The 17364-nt window shown below is 42.4% G+C and overlaps 1 protein-coding gene across 2 annotated transcripts in view; it reads left to right on the top strand.

Moving 5' to 3' along the window:
* LOC126521192 (intermembrane lipid transfer protein VPS13A-like) overlaps positions 1-17364 on the top strand; it is an 820642-nt gene that overhangs the window by 745808 nt on the left and 57470 nt on the right. For both annotated transcript variants that reach the window (XM_050169804.3, XM_055065737.2), the window contains one exon: positions 15966-16114. In XM_050169804.3, coding sequence (XP_050025761.2) covers positions 15966-16114 — 149 coding nt within the window. The remainder of the gene's footprint in view (positions 1-15965; positions 16115-17364) is intronic.

Genomic DNA, 17364 nt, shown 5'->3' with positions numbered 1-17364 from the left:
AAAATCCACGCTAGGCCTACGCTTCGGTTCGAACAAAGGTCTCGAACGAAGCAACACTTAAAATTATCGTCCGATGCCCCACGAGGTCCACGTTGGGCAGCCAGATGTGGGAGATACGTGGTTCCTCCTCCGTACTCTTGGGACAAAGGAACGACAACACAGTAGTGCAAACAATCACAAGGGCATTTATTGCACCTTTCATAGATCAATGCCAGCTAGCCGAGTGGCTATCCACAAAACATGCCGATGGGCGCGCGACAAATCTAGAAGTCCGACTCACCGCGAGCGAGCGAATATGTTCGCCCCATGCTGGATCCCAACGCCTGGTCGTCCGCGTGTTCGGTCACGCCAACGGAGGCGCGCTCGAAGGCCGCTACGCGAGGCGGTCTCGCAGAAGCATGGGTCGCCGCGCGCGCGTGGGACGTCCACGCCGTGCGCCCGACCCGCCGGGAAAGAGGGTCGCTCCACCCGCGGCACGGCACGTCCGTGCTGCTTGCTGTCTCCAACCCAAGAGAGCACGCCTTGTCTCTCCCGCCGAGGGTAACCCCGCAGCCGCGCAACACTAGCGCCATCTCTCGGACTGCGCCTGTACCACTCGGACCGCCGCGTGTGCGGCGAAGCCGCACTACAGGAGACGCGCTATGCGGGAAAAACATCAGGGGAGGCGCGAGGGTCGCGCAACCCCACACAACTGAAGGAAGCACTGAGGGGAAAAAAGAGAAAAGACACAAAACTCATCTGCACATGCTCTGGAATGGTAGCACCGCGTGTCAATCAAGTACACGTGCCAGTCTATGTGAGAGGTTACTGTTAAGGCATTTGATCTCTTCCTTATGTAAGGTAATCGAAGGCTGACTCATGCACGCACTTCCACCATTATTGATATGCCATGCCTCGACCATAAGATGCGTATCTTCATTCCTATGCCTGTAGAATATCGCACATTCATCTAACTCAGGCGTGCAGTTACAATCTTGGTAGTCTTGGCAATGTAAGGAAAGATTAGAAGGCGATCCATCGGTTAACGACCTTTTATGTTCCATTAGCCTCTGATTGCCCTACATAGAAATGGTCACAACTAAGAGGAACTTTATATACCACACCCATACGACAGTCAGTAAAGTTGTTGTTCTTGATGTGCTTCACTGGACAAATATCTGTTCTTTTTCTGCCTTTCACCTGCTCCTTTTTTCTCTGCACGGCAGCACATATCTTACCTAGCTTATTGGGAGCAGTGAGAACAACATTAACACCATATCTACTTGCAACTTTCTTAAGCCTGTGCGATAGTGGAATGAATGTAAAGAATAGCCACTACTCTTTTCTTGCTATTACTGCTTTCTGTAATCATGTCGGTCCCCCTCAAAATCGACTTCTTTAGGTGTTCAGCCACAGTGGTCACTGCTACGCTAGGATACCCTGCTTCTAATAGACGCAGCACCTGTGCATTAAAACTGGTGCTCGTTTTGTGCATGCACGATCTGGGGAGAGAAGACTTAAGGCAGGACATGACAATTCCATTTTTTACTACTTTGGAATGCTTGGATTGAAAGTTTAACAATGGCTTCGAAGATCTAGGGAAGTACTGCCAACACATGTGATTTTGTTCGAAGGAAGTGTATAGAAACTGTATTACGCATCTCTGAGGAAATAAATTCCATGGTAAACTTTAATCCTCCTCCATTAAGTTTAAATTTCTCACTTACTGAAGTACCAGTGGAATCAAATTCGTCCTTATTGCAGAAAATCAGGTAATCATCAACGTAACAAAATACCTTAATAACACAATCGCCCAAGGCCTTCTCTAAGCAGTTGTCAATCTTGCTCAGGTAAATATCACTAAGAACAGGGGCAACAATTGAACCAATACAAATTCCCGATTTCTGCAGAAACACGCCATCTCTCCACCCAACCAGCATCGACTTTAAGTACACTGAAATAATTTTTAGAAAAGCACCCGTGGAAACATCACATCTATCTATAAAAGCCGACTCTTGCACTTGTTTTTTAATACACTAATTTACAGAGCTTAACAACTCGTCATGTGGCAAGGAGTAATACAAGTCTTTGATATCCATACTAAAAGCTGTACAATCACCAGCATATTTTTTGTCAGAAACTCAACTAATGTCTGAGAATTACACAAGCAAAAGGGGTCTGAAAAAACTAATGAAGCTAAGCAGTTCTGTAGGTAACTAGCCACACAGGCCTGCCATGTCCCTTTGTCTGACATTATAGCACGAAAACATGTTCCATAGAAGTGTCACAGACGACACTAATTCTGCGCTGGATACTAGCAGTGTTACCAAACCCTAGTACTAGAAATTGCAAAAGTCCCTTTACTTTTTGACTTCCCCTCGTACAATACTGCTTTCTTGTCTGGGGCAATACAATGTCGACTAATATAGGAAAACTCGCTAGTGCCCAAACCTAGATAATTAAGAGTTATATCTAGTGTTAAGTGGTACACAGCATTGGCTCCTCTAATAAAGAAGTATGGTTTAATCCCTATGGAAACCTTCTATGATTATTGTCTCAGAAAAACATTATTAGGAGAAAAATGGCGTCGCCGATCTGAGATTTAGGTGCACGTTAAAGAACCCCAGGTGGTCGAAATTTCCGGAGTCCTCCACTACGGCGTGCCTCATAATCAGAAAGTGGTTCTGGCACGTAAAACCCCGTTATTTAATTTTTTTTTTAGCATGGCTCACAAACTTGCATGTTACTTCAACTTTGTATAAGCCAGCATGCAGGTTATTTCTTTTTGTCTTCTACTTCATATTGTTACTATAGCTGCACTAGTTGAGCAAAATGCTTGAGCATGCATTATTCTTTGTTACTCATTTTTGCTGGCTTTAAATGGTTGCTGCTCAAAAATACAGAGGTGAGAACCCGTCAAGCTGCCTTATCGGCAGCTTTTTCTTTTTACCCCTCCATGAATATTTTATTTTTATTTATTTGTACAACACTACGAGCTGCCACAAGGCAGCCAGGAAGGAGTGGTTAGCAATGAAGTATTAGTGTTACATTAGGTACAGGTGCGTACATTTCAGAACAAAAGAGCAAAAAGAGCGAAAAAAAAGCAAAATACAAAGAGAAAAAAGGTTCTCGAGCACAAAGTCAAGAACACTTTCAAATAACAATCTGAAAACACATGCGCGTAATGAAGAGCAAATACAGAAAAAAAATGGGACATAAATTAGTGAGCAACAAGTGTACTGAGAAAAAAATTGTTACGACAGTAGTAAGACTACATAGTGTGCGCCACTGATAAAACACAAAGAAAATTGAGGTAGCAAATTTGATAGATCACACATGGTCAGGAAGGGCAGCTAAAGATGAATCAACACGAGCTAACTTTGTTACTTCTTGCAGTAGTGAATTCCACTCCGCAATAGTTCATGGGAAAAATGAAAAGTGGTACGCTGAAGTACGTAATTTTGGATTAGAATAGTCTTTTCATGCTTATGTCTCGTGCGTCTTGATTTGTTTAACTGCATGTGTGTATCAAATTCCAGTTTTGTCTGATTGTTCAGAATGTTATACATCATTTTTAATTGATGAAATTTACAGCATGAGTCAAGTGTTGGAAGGCCTGATCGAATTCGGAGTTCACTAACAGATGTATTTTGGTTGTAGGCATTATAAATGAAATGAAATACTTTTCTCCGTACACTTTTAATAAGGGCAATATTTGTCTTAAAATGCGGGTCCCCAACAACATCAGCATATTCAAGTAAGGGTCTTACTAATGATGTGTAAGTGACAAGCTTCGTTTTACTTGTAGCAGATTTCGAACAGTGTCTCGGTAACCATTATTTGTATAACGTTGCTGATGCTATGTATTTATTGTGAGCATTCCAGTTCAGTGTTTTGTGTAAGATCATGCAAATATATTTGTATTTATCAACCCTCGTAATTGTGACATTGTTTATGGTGTATGTGTGTTCTAACGGATTCCTCTTTCTTGTTAATGATATGTGTGTGCACTTTGAAATATTAAGGCTCATCTGCATTTCCTGGCACCAATTGCCAGTGGCTTTAAGTAATCATCCAATATTAGTTCTTCTTCAGCTGACTGAATATTCAAGTAGATAACACAATCATCTGCAAATAAATGCCAACACACTGGTGAATCAAGTGCTAGATCGTTTAAATAAATTAAAAAGCGAAGTGGCCCAAGGACTGAACCTTGTGGAACGCCTGATAGAACGGATGCATGTAGTGAATCTGATGTGCCTATGTGAACATATTGCTTTCTGTTGGATAAATAGGAGTCGGGCCATTGAAGAATCTATTGATCTCGAAGAACACATCTAAGTTTTATCTTAAATTCGCATGAAATACACGATCGAAGGCTTTTTGGAAATTAAAAAAAATATATATAAGCTTGCTCTCCCTTGTCTAGTGCTATCATTAGGTCATTAGTCATGTGGAGCAACTGTGTAACAGCTTGTAGGTCACGACGAAACCTGTGTTGCCTCTTGTAGAAGTTTCTGCCTTCTAAATGAGTGCTTAGATGCTTGTAAATGAAGTGTTCAAGTACTTTGCTTAAGGTACATAAAAGTAAGGCCAGTCGGTAGTTAGGTACAGAAAATTTATGACCGGATTTGTGAATTGGGAATACTTTAGCAAATTTCCAGTCCATGGGAAGCTCCCCTTTCATTATACTTTCGTTATATATTATGCAAAGGTACTTTGAACACGATTCAACGTATCTGTAAAGGAAGGTGTTTGGTATATCATCCTGGCAAGCAGATTCTTTTTTTTTTTTAATCTAAATTAAGTAAAGCAGCGAACACACCCTCCTCACTTACAGCAAGCTCTGGAACGTCAGTACTGGGGCCATAGAAATTGACAAGCTGTGCATTACCCGCCAGAAAGACAGAGGAAAAGTATGTATTGAAAGTTTTAGCAATGATGCAGCTATCAGTGACAGTGGTGTCATTGATCTGTATCGTGGTTATAATGGATTTACTTCCTTTAATGTGCAACTAAAACTTACGTGGGTCTGTTGTTAGGAATCTGTGGACCTTGACATTAAAGAAGTGATGTTTTGGATGATTTTATTTTCTCTTGCATATCTGCACGAAGAGTTTGCAAACTACTTTTGCAATGGCTGACGCTTGAACATGAAAGTCGTTTTAGGCGTTGTTTCATTTAAATGATCACACGAGTGATCCATGGGTTGACGCACATTCATTTCCTGTATTTATTTTTTTTTTTGCAAATATTCATTGATGCATTGGTGTATGGCATTTTTTAATTGTAACCACAATGCATTAACAGTAGCAAGGCCAGATGCTTGTTTCTGTGAAAAATCATCGTATTCCCATTCCAGAAAATTAAGCAGACTTTCGTATTGAGCATTATTAAAATCTAAATATTTTTTAGGCTCCTCACTTTTCTGAATTAGTTATAGTTTGCTCCTAATGAGTACTGTTGTGTGATCCATTATGCCGGGCAGAATTTCATCCGTAAACCCACATTCGTCGACGGCAGGTGAGACAAAGACAAGGTCGAGAAATGCATTTGATAGTGGTTCGTTACAGTGCAATACAAGACAAGGACACAAGAAAGTATAAAAACGACAACCCGCCGCTGGCCCAACTGGCCCAACTTGCCGTTTTGATGAAGTGCATTTAAGTTTGACTGAACGTGTGTCGGTTCGTATAATCTGTTAATGATTAAAAGAGAAGGCTAAATCCAGGAGCAATTCAGTGTGCATACTCGATGGCTCAGCACACAAAAGGTCCCAGTTTATCTTTGGCAGTTTAAAGTCTCCACACATGATGATGTACCTAATTGCTTGCTGTGTTCATATAAATAATCGCGTAGTGATTCCACAACAGTGATATCAGCATTGGGTGGCCTATAAAATGCACTGATAAGAATGTTGCAGTGACGTAACTGAACGGAACCCCACACCATTTCTACATTGGTACTTCGGGGCATAAGCAAGAAAGGAATTTCATTTTTTGAACTATTGCCACACCTCCTCTTCTAGAGCCATGATCGTGGTGAATAATTTTGTGTCTTAGGTAGAATGTCAACATCGGGCATGTTTTCATTCAGCCACGTTTTCGTTATCGTAACTATGGCCAGATCATATTTCAAAACAAGGCTTTCAATTTCATCACATTTATTTACAATGCTTCTTGAAATAATGCTCATAAGAGAAACTGGGTTATAATCGGTGGGCACTGTAGACATACTTGGTCACAGTTCATGACTGGAACTAGTAGTGCAGTTTCTAGATTGGTAGTTTGATCACTTTGTCAACACTGCAGGCACCACGTTGCACAGCACATCATCCCATCAAAAGAATTTGCCATTGATTTTTACTTTCTGAGAGAACAAGACCACTTTGTGTCCCTTTGATCTTTTCTAACCCTGGCATCATGCAAGATGTGAACGTGCTCAGCAAGGTGCACTGCAGTGACCATAGGATGGTAAGAACTCGAATTAGCCTAGACCTGAGGAAGGAACGGAAGCAACTGGTACATAAGAAGTCGATCAATGAGTTAGCGGTAAGAGGGAAAATAGAGGAATTCCAGATCAAGCTACAGAACAGGTATTCGGCTTTGACTCAGGAAGAGGACCTTAGTGTTGAAGCAATGAACGACAATCTTGTGGGCATCATTAAGGAGTGTGCAATAGAAGTCGGTGGTAACTCCGTTAGACAGGATACCAGTAAGCTATCGCAGGAGACGAAAGATCTGATCAAGAAACGCCAATGTATGAAAGCCTCTAACCCTACAGCTAGAATAGAACTGGCAGAACTTTCGAAGTTAATCAACAAGCGTAAGACAGCTGACATAAGGATGTATAATATGGATAGAATTGAACATGCTCTCAGGAACGGAGGAAGCCTAAAAGCAGTGAAGAAGAAACTAGGAATTGGCAAGAATCAGATGTATGCGTTAAGAGACAAAGCCGGCAATATCATTACTAATATGGATGAGATAGTTCAAGTGGCTGAGGAGTTCTATAGAGATTTATACAGTACCAGTGGCACCCACGACGATAATGGAAGAGAGAATAGTCTAGAGGAATTCGAAATCCCACAGGTAACACCGGAAGAAGTAAAGAAAGCCTTGGGAGCTATGCAAAGGGGGAAGGCAGCTGGGGAGAATCAGGTAACAGCAGATTTGTTGAAGGATGGTGGGCAGATTTTTCTAGAGAAACTGGCCACCCTGTATACGCAATGCCTCAGGACTTCGAGCGTACCGGAATCTTGGAAAAACGCTAATATAATCCTAATCCATAAGAAAGGGGACGCCAAAGACTTGAAAAATTATAAACCGATCAGTTTACTGTCCGTTGCCTACAAAGTATTTACTAAGGTAATTGCAAATAGAATCAGGAACACCTTAGACTTCAGTCAACCAAAGGACCAGGCAGGATTCCGTAAAGGCTATTCAACAATAGACCATATTCACACTATCAATCAGGTGATAGAAAAATGTGCAGAATATAACCAACCTTTATATATAGCTTTCATTGATTACGAGAAAGCGTTTTATTCAGTCGAATCCTCAGCAGTCATGGAGGCATTGCGGAATCAGGGTGTAGACGAGCCGTACGTAAAAATCCTGAAAGATATCTATAAGCAAATAAGACAAATAGGTGTGGTATTGTGTTATATTTGGAACTCTGGATTATTAAGCAGCACAGGTATCTGGTATTTTAACATCTGAGTGCCGTACTTTGTACGTGTTCCAGGCAGCTTCCAAAGTTCACGCATTCTCAATGTATGGACATGCTCAAGCTGACATAATCTGGAAATATTACCGGTTGACCCTTATTCTCAGATGGCCTACCAATACTGTGAAACCGTTTGATGTTCACATCTGAAACCTGAAGTAATCCTTCAAGAACAGCCCTAGAAACCGTATCCTTGAGAAAACTCGGCTGTGCCCCTTTTGATTCTTTAAGGCCATACAGGATTCAATTGTTCCTTCTATTTCTGTTCTCAAGGTCCCTATTTCACCATTCCTTTCAATGCATTCTCTGACAGCTACGAACAATTCATCATGAGGCACCGAATAAAACAAATACTCCACATCAACAGAAAAAATTTAGCTTCTTCTCCCCCTTCCCTTATTTTTTTGTCACGTGTGAACACTGCCTATATGTTCAGGTTCGACACAAATAAACCCATTCAATAGTTTGCGCTCCTTTCGTCTACCTGGTTTTTTCCTGTGTTCATTCTTTCTTAGGCTCAACTCGTCCTAAAATGCAGTCATGCACCAACTTGCCCAGCAAGAAGTTCTTCTAGGTCAATAACAGCACCTTATTCTTGCAGAAAGTCAACCCCGAGAATGACGTCACGGGAGCATTCGTGTAGGACAAGGCAGCTGGCCACGAATGTCTATCCTCAAATCCGAACTCTAGTCATGCAGGTTCCCAGCGGAGTAACGACGTGACCACCAGCCGTCCGAATCTGCGAGCCATGCGAAGGAGTAACTACTTCCTTCAGAAACATCGCCATCTTCCCACTTAAGATAGAGAAGTCCGCACCAGTATCCACTAAAGCGCTAACTGCGTAACCGTCAATCTCCATCGGTATGTCGAGCGAAAGCCGGTCATTCCATTCAGCTGCAGTTGACGTCGTGTCAGTGCCCGTCCTTGTTCGCGTTGATCGGAGGTCTTCAGCGCATCCACTGTCAGCGGCCTCACCTCCAAAGGTTGCTGTAGTTAGTTTTCTCGGTGGGGACTTGGCGATCGTGCTCTGCAATGTTGCTGGGGCAGTGTTGAAAATCACCTTGACGATGGCGAGCGTGACTGTCATCCAGTAGGTGGTGGCGTGTGCTGTTGAGCCAGATAATGTTAAATATCCTGGGATCGTTGGCCAGGCCAGGGAGGCGACGAGTAGGTGTAAAAGCCCCGATACCTGAGACGTCGGTATGGGCACTGGCGGTACAAATGATCTGCCTCATCGCAGTGGAAGCACAGAGGACGGCGGCGTGGTGTGCGCCAAACATCTGACTTCCTAGGGGTCATGCGTCGATCGTCGGTGTAATGCACTGGCTGCTCCAGCTGAAGGACAACAGGAGGAGCGGCAGGTGGAAATGCTGGAGGCGTGCGTCATTCTGCAATGTACTGTACTGGTTGGGCTGATAAAAGTACAACCGGATAAGCGGCGTGAACAAAGATCAGGAGTGATGAAGCAGGGAGTCTCAGGGCTTCTGTGTAGGTTGCATGGCGATTTTCAGTCAGTGCAGGCACAGTGTTAGCAAGAGGAAAAATGGACCGGAGCGCTTGGTGTACTTCATCTTTTACAATATTTGCAATGGAGCTCATTGTAGCTGGTGATGCACCATAAATCTTCTCCATTTCTTTGCGCACAACTTTTGTCATGCATCTTCAAAGAGGACTGGCAACGTTTAATGAGGACCGCGGGCTCCTGAGAAACAATGGCGGTGGGACCAGGCTATCGAGCAGGCGGGGGTGACACACGCACTTCTTCCTTCTTGTCTTCCTGTCTCTTATTTTGCACTGCAGGTGGCAGTATACTCATATAAGGCCATATAAGGAAGGGTATAGCAGCATAGGGAGTCACCATAAACACATCATTTTGAATATGGGATATGTAGTTGGGAAAGAGAGCAAGGAGTGCAAAATGGCCAGTCCAAATTTGAACGCTGAACAAATAACAAATATAGTCACTAGAGTCGAGGAAGAACTTGGCAAATAAAGAGTGGGAATATAGTGAGCTTCTAAGTGTAATAACGACAGAAATACGGAAAGAGAAACAACACGTTCGTTAGAAAGGGTAAAAGAAACGGAAAAGCTGGTGGAACAGGGAGATACGAGAAGCGATCGCCGAACGACAAAAAGCATCCCAAGAGCACAGGCAGGCAAGAAGGCGCAGTTGCCGCAGGATGAAGTAGCCAGTAAATGGGAAATATACTGGGAGAAAAGGTCCATGGTTCAAATACTGGTGCAAGCAAAATTAAAAGGTGAAAGTGAAAGTTGGTTGTCAGAAATACGTGAGGAAAAGAAGCCTGCACCTAGAATATATTTTGGAACCACATACAAGTATTAGGCAGGATGTCAACAAGCATACAACAACATATCCTAGACGAAGATGAAAACAGACTGGAAGGAGAAGCGGCAATAAATTACATCCGAAAAATAACAGCCGAATTTTTCCAAGGCAATGCCGAGGTTGTATCTGAAGAAAACAAGCGCATGAAAGTGACCCAGGTGGAAAAGGAGCTGGTGCTGACAAATTTCAACTGGAAGAAAGCTGAAGAGAAAATTCCTAAGCGCACAGCCACAGGGCTAGACGAGGTTCTCGTTAGGCTGATTAATGAAGTAGGACCAAAAGTAAGGAAACTCTGGTGAAAGCAGTGGAAAAAACTTTAAAAGATAGACGAATACCAGACAGTTGGTGACAAAGTAGGATGAATTTAATTTATAAACATAAGGCGGAGAAAGATGGAATTCACTCGTATAGACCGTTGGCCATTACATTGGTAATATACAGGCTAGCAATGCAGGCAATCAAATTGAAGCTTCAAGCATGGGCAGACAATAATGGCATTTTGGGAGAACTTCAGAATGGCTTCAGAATAGGTAGGCGTTTAGATGATAACTTATTTGTTCTTATGCAATGAATTCAAATATCAAAAGTATAAAGCAGACCGTTTTATGTGGCCTCTTTAGATATTACAGGAGCCTATGACAATGTAGACCGCAACATTTTGTGGGATATTCTGGAAGGGGAAGGCTTAGGTGACGATTGTCTACAGATTTTGAGAGAGATTTACCTAGAAAATACCGTTTGTGTTGAATGGGAAGGGATGAGGAGCAAGGAGAAAGTTCATATGAACAAGGGACTGATGCAGGGGTGCCCTTTATCCCAACCCCTGTTTGTGATGTACATGGTGAGAATGGAGAGGGCGCTAGAAGGAAGTAATATCAGTTTGAATCATACAAACAGGGTGATACAGTAGCAGAGCAGCAGCTTCCAGGTTTATTTTATGTGGACGATATTGTGTTGCTAGCTAAAAAGCAAAGTTATTTGCAACGTCTCGCTAATATCTGTGAACAGGAAGACAACAATTTAGGTTTGAAATTTAGTGTTAGAAAATCAGGTGTTATGGTATTCAATGAAAACAGTGAACAGACAGTGGTGATACAGGGTCAGGAAATACCTCGGGTAACAGAAGATAAATACCTTGGTATATGGATAAACGAAGTCAATAGGTATATGGAAACACAGGAAAAAACAATAACAGTGAAGGGGAAGAGAAATGCAGCCATAATGAAGCACAGAGCGCTATGTGGATACAATAGGTAGGAGGTGCTTCGAGGTATGTGGAAAGGTGTAATGGTTCCAGCACTTACTTTTGGAAATGCGGTTTTTTGCTTTAAATCAGGGGTACCATCAGGACTCGGTGTGAACCAAAGGTCAGTGGGTCGCCTCGCATTGGGCGCTCACGGGAAGACTACAAATGAAGCTGTGCAGGGGGTATGGGCTGGACTAGTTTTGAAGTAAGGGAAGCTCGCAGTAAAATTGAGTATGAAGAACGGCTGAGGAATATAGAAGAAAGTAAATGGGCTGGGAGCGTGTTGAGGTATCTGTACAGGAAAAACATTGATTCACAGTGGAGGAAAAGAACTAGGACGCTTACCAGCAAGTATGCGGCCTCTAGGGTGGGCAACACAGCAACAAAGAACGTCAAGCGGAAAGTCAGAGAGGCCGAAATAATCTCATGGGTGGCAGCAATGGAAAAGAAACCTGCCATGAGTAAGTACTTAAGAGGAGAATATGAAATGAGGAAAGAAACAAATTATGATGACTCAAAGGGAAGCTCATTACTTTTCGAAGCGAGATCGGGATGCCTTAGAACACGAACCTATAAAGCGAGATATAAGAAGGAAGAAAAAGCATGTGCTTGCTGTGGTAAAGCTAGGGAAACTATGGAGCATGTTTTATTAGAATGTGTAGACGCCTACCGAGCGGTCGATTTAGGCACCACTGGCCTCCTTGAAGCCCTTGGGTTCAGCGAGAGCAGTGGAAAAGTAAAGATGTCCGCAATAGGGATTAGTAAGAGGCGATTGGAGGATTGGTGGAATAAAAGTAGGGAAACGACAAAAAGCGGAGACGTACAAAAGAAGCACAGTTCGCAATAGGGGATCAAAAAATTAGGTTGTGGGAGTTCATAGCATTTTTTTCTTCTTTTTTTGTTGTTTAACCTAGGTAGGACATTAGGCAGTATAATACCAAGAGCTTGGTGGCGCAACCCACCACCCCGTTCCAAAGGGGACGCTCATAACATCCATCCATCCATCCAGCTGTCACTTTAGTGAAAAATTCTTCAAGGTCACACGAAGTTTCTTCAAGTGTAACTGTTATTTAAGGTCAAATGTGTGTATATATATATATATATATATATATATATATATATATATATATATATATATATATATATATATAGTTTGCAAAGCTGGTCAGCCCCCCCCCACACCCGGAGAAATAAAGCTTTCCACCTACGCTGTAAGTAATATTTACGAAAAATTAATCGCACAACCAGCTGAAGAACTTCCTTCGCAAAAATAATGTGATTGGCCATGAGAAGCATCGTTTCTTCCCAGGAAGGTCCACATCTACTGCTGTCCTTACTCTATCCTAAACGATCAACTCTGTTCTTGACCAGCAAATGATTGTTATCGGAGTTGTCGTTGATATAAAGAAGGCATTTGATACTATTTGTCACTCGGCATTGTGAGGAAAACTGAAGTGCTATGGTACTGTTGGTGGCTCCCATGACTTCTTTTCTAGTTATCTCAAATTGTGAATGCAAAAGTAGAAATCAATGGGTTTCTATCCACATCAAGAAATGTTACATGTGGTGTGCCACAAGGGTTCATATTGGGTCCCATATTGATCTCTTTATGTGTTACTGATTTCCCGCGAGAATTGCAGTCATCAAATGCTTTAATGTATGCAGATGATACTACGATATTATTTACAGGAAGTACACTTGAATCCTTGCAACACACTGTGTCCAAGAAACTGATAGCGGTTTCAAGCTGGTTTTGCGACAACCAACTGTTATTAAATGCTGACAAGACTAAGTACATTATTTTCCATTCTCGAATGAAAACCCTAATTCTGCTTCAAATAATATATCACTAAAAAACCAAACTGAATGTGTTCACATCATTAAATATCTGGGAATTATACTCAATAGTAACCTTCATCGGAAAGACCAAATCAATGCCATTTGTAAAAAGTTGTCCTTCAGCTGTTGCACTCTCATGCATGCATGACAAAAAAACGGAAGACACTTTGTCGATACTAAAGTGTGAAACAGCGGAAGCCTGACACCATTGCCAAGGACGATTTGTTGCATTGGAAACACCACGGAGGCACATAACTCGTACACGTTTGTGGATCAGGAGGAGACGCGTCTTCCATGACGGTGTCGGGCTGTAGTTGGCCATCCTCATCATCCACTTCGCTCGATTGACTTGTACTTGCTCAGCTTGCCGCGGCAATATGTTGGTCACGGTGCTTTCGAGCTTCATTTGTTTGGTACCCACAGATGCAGCGAGTCGCTTCAAACGCATTGCCTCTCTTGCGTTGGCCCGTCGCGAGCCCTGGACTCTGTGGTGTCAGACGCGCCTCGCCGCCCTGATGCATGCGATGTATACACTCAGCGTCTCTTGAGCGCCGCTTGCGTTCAGCGGCTGCCGCATGTCACGTGTTGGGAGACACTGGTTTGGCAAGGCGAGGTAGCCTTCCTACATGATACCGCAAAGTAAACTGCCGCCTCCGCCGCCGCCACACCGCACCCAAGCAGACGGTCGTCACGCGCCCCTTGCGACTGTGATGTCAGGCCACGCAGCGCCCAATCAGGAGGTGCACACCTGCGCCTAGTGACAATGACATCACAACACAGAGGAGACCAATCAGGAGGCCGGAAAGCTGTGACATTTTCTGCTAATGGCAAATGACCTTGACAATAAGCCATTAAAAGCTTCCGCCTTAATACTTTGAATTGACTTTGCTACAATCTTTGTATTTTAGCCTATTTCACTGCCACCTTTGATATTGTTGCAAACCATGGAGCCAGATGTACACAACTTACCTAACACCGTTACTCCGTTTACAAAAGCAGCCTGTGCAGATATCATTACCTTTTCCCATGTGTACCATTGCAGTAGTACTCTCTTTGAGAGACTATGTGTGCCGTCGTTTATTACTATATGGAACTGCAAAATCTCCTGCCTAGTAAACAAGATAATGAACACTAATACACCTCTGCCTCATAACGTCTTCATTTTCCCATCGCTAGACACATGACGTGCAAGCAACGGCAATCTTATATGCTTCAATGTATACAGTGAAAGGCTAATCAAATTTTCTAGTGCCAAGATGTGGAATGGCTTACCTCTTAAAATAAAACTTGCAACAAATTTCAACATAATATGCAAGCACTACTTCCTCTCTAACCAAGCATTGTCTTGACCTTTTCCTGATGTACTTTTTCATTTTGTGTACTGCCCATCGTTTATCCTTTCTTTTTTCTTGTCTGTTTTGTTGTTGATGTTGATTGTAAAAAATAGCTGGTTACTAATTAGTGCTTATATATACCGATTATCTGTCTTTATTACCAGTAACAGTTTATACAAGATTGCTAATGTTTTTTGTATTGGACCGGTCACTAGCCATTTAGGCTATTGGTCCAAATATTTCTGTATTAACTTTTACTAATCATATAATAAACTTCCCTTTTTGATTGATTGATTGATTGATTGATTGATTGATTGATTGATTGATTGATTGATTGATTGATTGATTGATTGATTGATTGATTGATTGATAACTACATACCTTATGAAGTTCACACAAATTCAATGGGAAGAGCATTAGCTGTTGTTAAATTTTTAAAGCTTACTTTCAAAGCCCTTTATAGCAGCTGCGCAACAGCAGCAACAGCCTTTAAAGCTTGGCTAAGCACATCCATAAATCCTTGCTCCCACCTCCCTTGCACCTTTCTTTCAATATCAGTCTGCCCATTAAAGATGGTGGAAGCTGCGCAGTAATTCTAAGAAAGAAATTTTTTTGAGGAAAATCATGCCATTTTGGTAAAGCTGGACTTTACGATTGTCCTCTGGGATATGCGACTTGCAGCTTAAGTGTGTCTTGCAAGTATGAGATAATTTTTTCGGTAATTAATATTATATTCAAGTATTTTTTTTAGTCCACTTGGTTACTTTTTATGCTACTCAGTAAAGTAACCTAACTACTATTTTCAGGTAACTTGTCTGGTGAGTGCCAACGAATTTGCTGATATGCATTGTCCTTGTGCCACTGGCACACAGCTGCATTGTGCTTCATATTTCGAATTACCGGTCCCAGACATTCTCTCACAATGAACTCTCATCAGCACTTTGAGCAGGCTAAATTTTGTTAATTTTTATTATGGTTTCTCACATCTAGTCCACAGCACCAAGTTGCCCATAGGTGCTGCTGACACATAAGTAGAGCTAGGATATCTGGGGCATGCCCTCATTTTCCAATATGTCTCAATGATTTACCAGTAGGCAACAACCAAGTGGATTTCACATTGTTTTTATCAACATTGTTTTCTGAAATTCACGACAGTTACCTCAGAATTTGATGGATTATCTCAATTTCAGTGAAGTGTTTTGTTTTCAAACACACCTATACGCAATGTGCCTTTAACCAGTCACATGTATGGGTTGCAAAGGATATACAGTGGCACTTTTTTCAAAATGAGACACAATATTCTTCCGGCCATCCTTCTCAATTTGTATCACCAGCATGCATATGCTGGTGATACAAAAAAATAAGGTCAAGCATATTAATAATACCACTTTACAAATGTATACCTTGTTCCTGCAGATGTTTAGGGGCATTCCCCAATCCTCTCTTGACTTTCAAATGTGGGCCAGAGCAGCACTTTCCCTTGGAATTGCAGGGGCTGAGGCCTTTCTCCCAGTACCAGGCAACAGGGTACCGGCTCCTCCTGCAGCTTAGCAAAGGCCATTACTCACAGACTGACACCTACTGGGCCCATGCACCGCTTGGCAGCAATGACAGGGCCAACATTGTCATGATTACAGACAGGCAAGTGCGCCTTCAAGCAGTGGCCCTGCATCTCTTGTGGCATGACTGAGAGATGAAGACAACCATGTTTTAACTAGTGTAGTGCTGTTTCTGTGATGTCAGCAATACTCTGTATGATTCCTGCCAAACATTTAAGAATTTTAAAATGAGAATAGCACAAAAAAGCCAGTACTTGTACCAACTAAGAGTAGTGTAGTTGTCCATACACATATCTTAATCGTATAGACCATTTACGTATAGACAATCATATAGACCATGCCGTCACATTTGGTCACATGGCAGCGTTCACCAGTGAGTGCCTTCTGATCAGTGTTTGCTCTCTTGTTTACAATGGCCGCCACGGCTGCACCCGCAGCTCAGACAGCTGTTATTTCGGTTCTCATAGTGCCCAGTGATGGAGAGGCAGTTTAAGTATGACTTTCAGTTATCTGTTCTGTCTGCACTGCAATCTTATTATGTGCAAGCTTACCAGCAGAAGGTGACGAACCTAACAGCCTGTTAATGTTTGCTTTTACCCTTTATATTCTAGTCTTTACACTGGCAGATTTTTAAGGCTGTTACAGCCGTATGCCTGTTGTTGTCATTAACTGTACGTGCAACAACGTTGTCCGGGAATAGGCATGTGTACATGCACAGAAAATGCCTGTTTGCGACCTGCTGTGACCATAGTGGTTGGTTCCGACCGCATTATTCTTGTCGGTAGTGCTGATTGAATAAATTGCAAATGTAGTAAAATTTGGAATGACAGAAAGCTGAGCTAGTTGGTAAGGATTCATTATGCAAGAAAAGGTGAGTTTGCATGCCTCACCTTTTCTTGCATAATGTAGTAAAATGTAGATGTAAATAAAGAGTAAGAGTAAATATATTGTCATACGCTAACGCAAGAGTAAATAGCAGTACGAGCAGCCAGAGACGAAAAATGCCAGGCACTAAGCGACGGTTCTCCAACTGGCGCTGGATCTTTGACTTCGTCGTCTTCTTCGTCGTTTTGCTGGCCACGCAATGCTGACTGTTCGCTGGCTCAAAACACCAGGTGGAATTATTCCCCCTCCCAATGAAGCATCGACTCGATGCTCAAACACAAGACGTACACGGAAAGTGTGCACATAGGTAAGACAAAAAAAGGGGGGGGGGGGGGGGAACACACTAGCACACATACGGGCATGCACACGAGCAAAAAAAAAAATGGGTTCTGTCGTCGGGAACAAAAAAGAAAAAAAAGGCGCTTCGCAGTTCTTTGGAGGACGACG

This window comes from Dermacentor andersoni, chromosome 6 (genome assembly GCF_023375885.2).
Source record: "Dermacentor andersoni chromosome 6, qqDerAnde1_hic_scaffold, whole genome shotgun sequence".
Taxonomy (NCBI): Eukaryota; Metazoa; Arthropoda; class Arachnida; order Ixodida; family Ixodidae; genus Dermacentor; species Dermacentor andersoni.
This window is presented reverse-complemented; position numbering and strand designations above follow the sequence as displayed.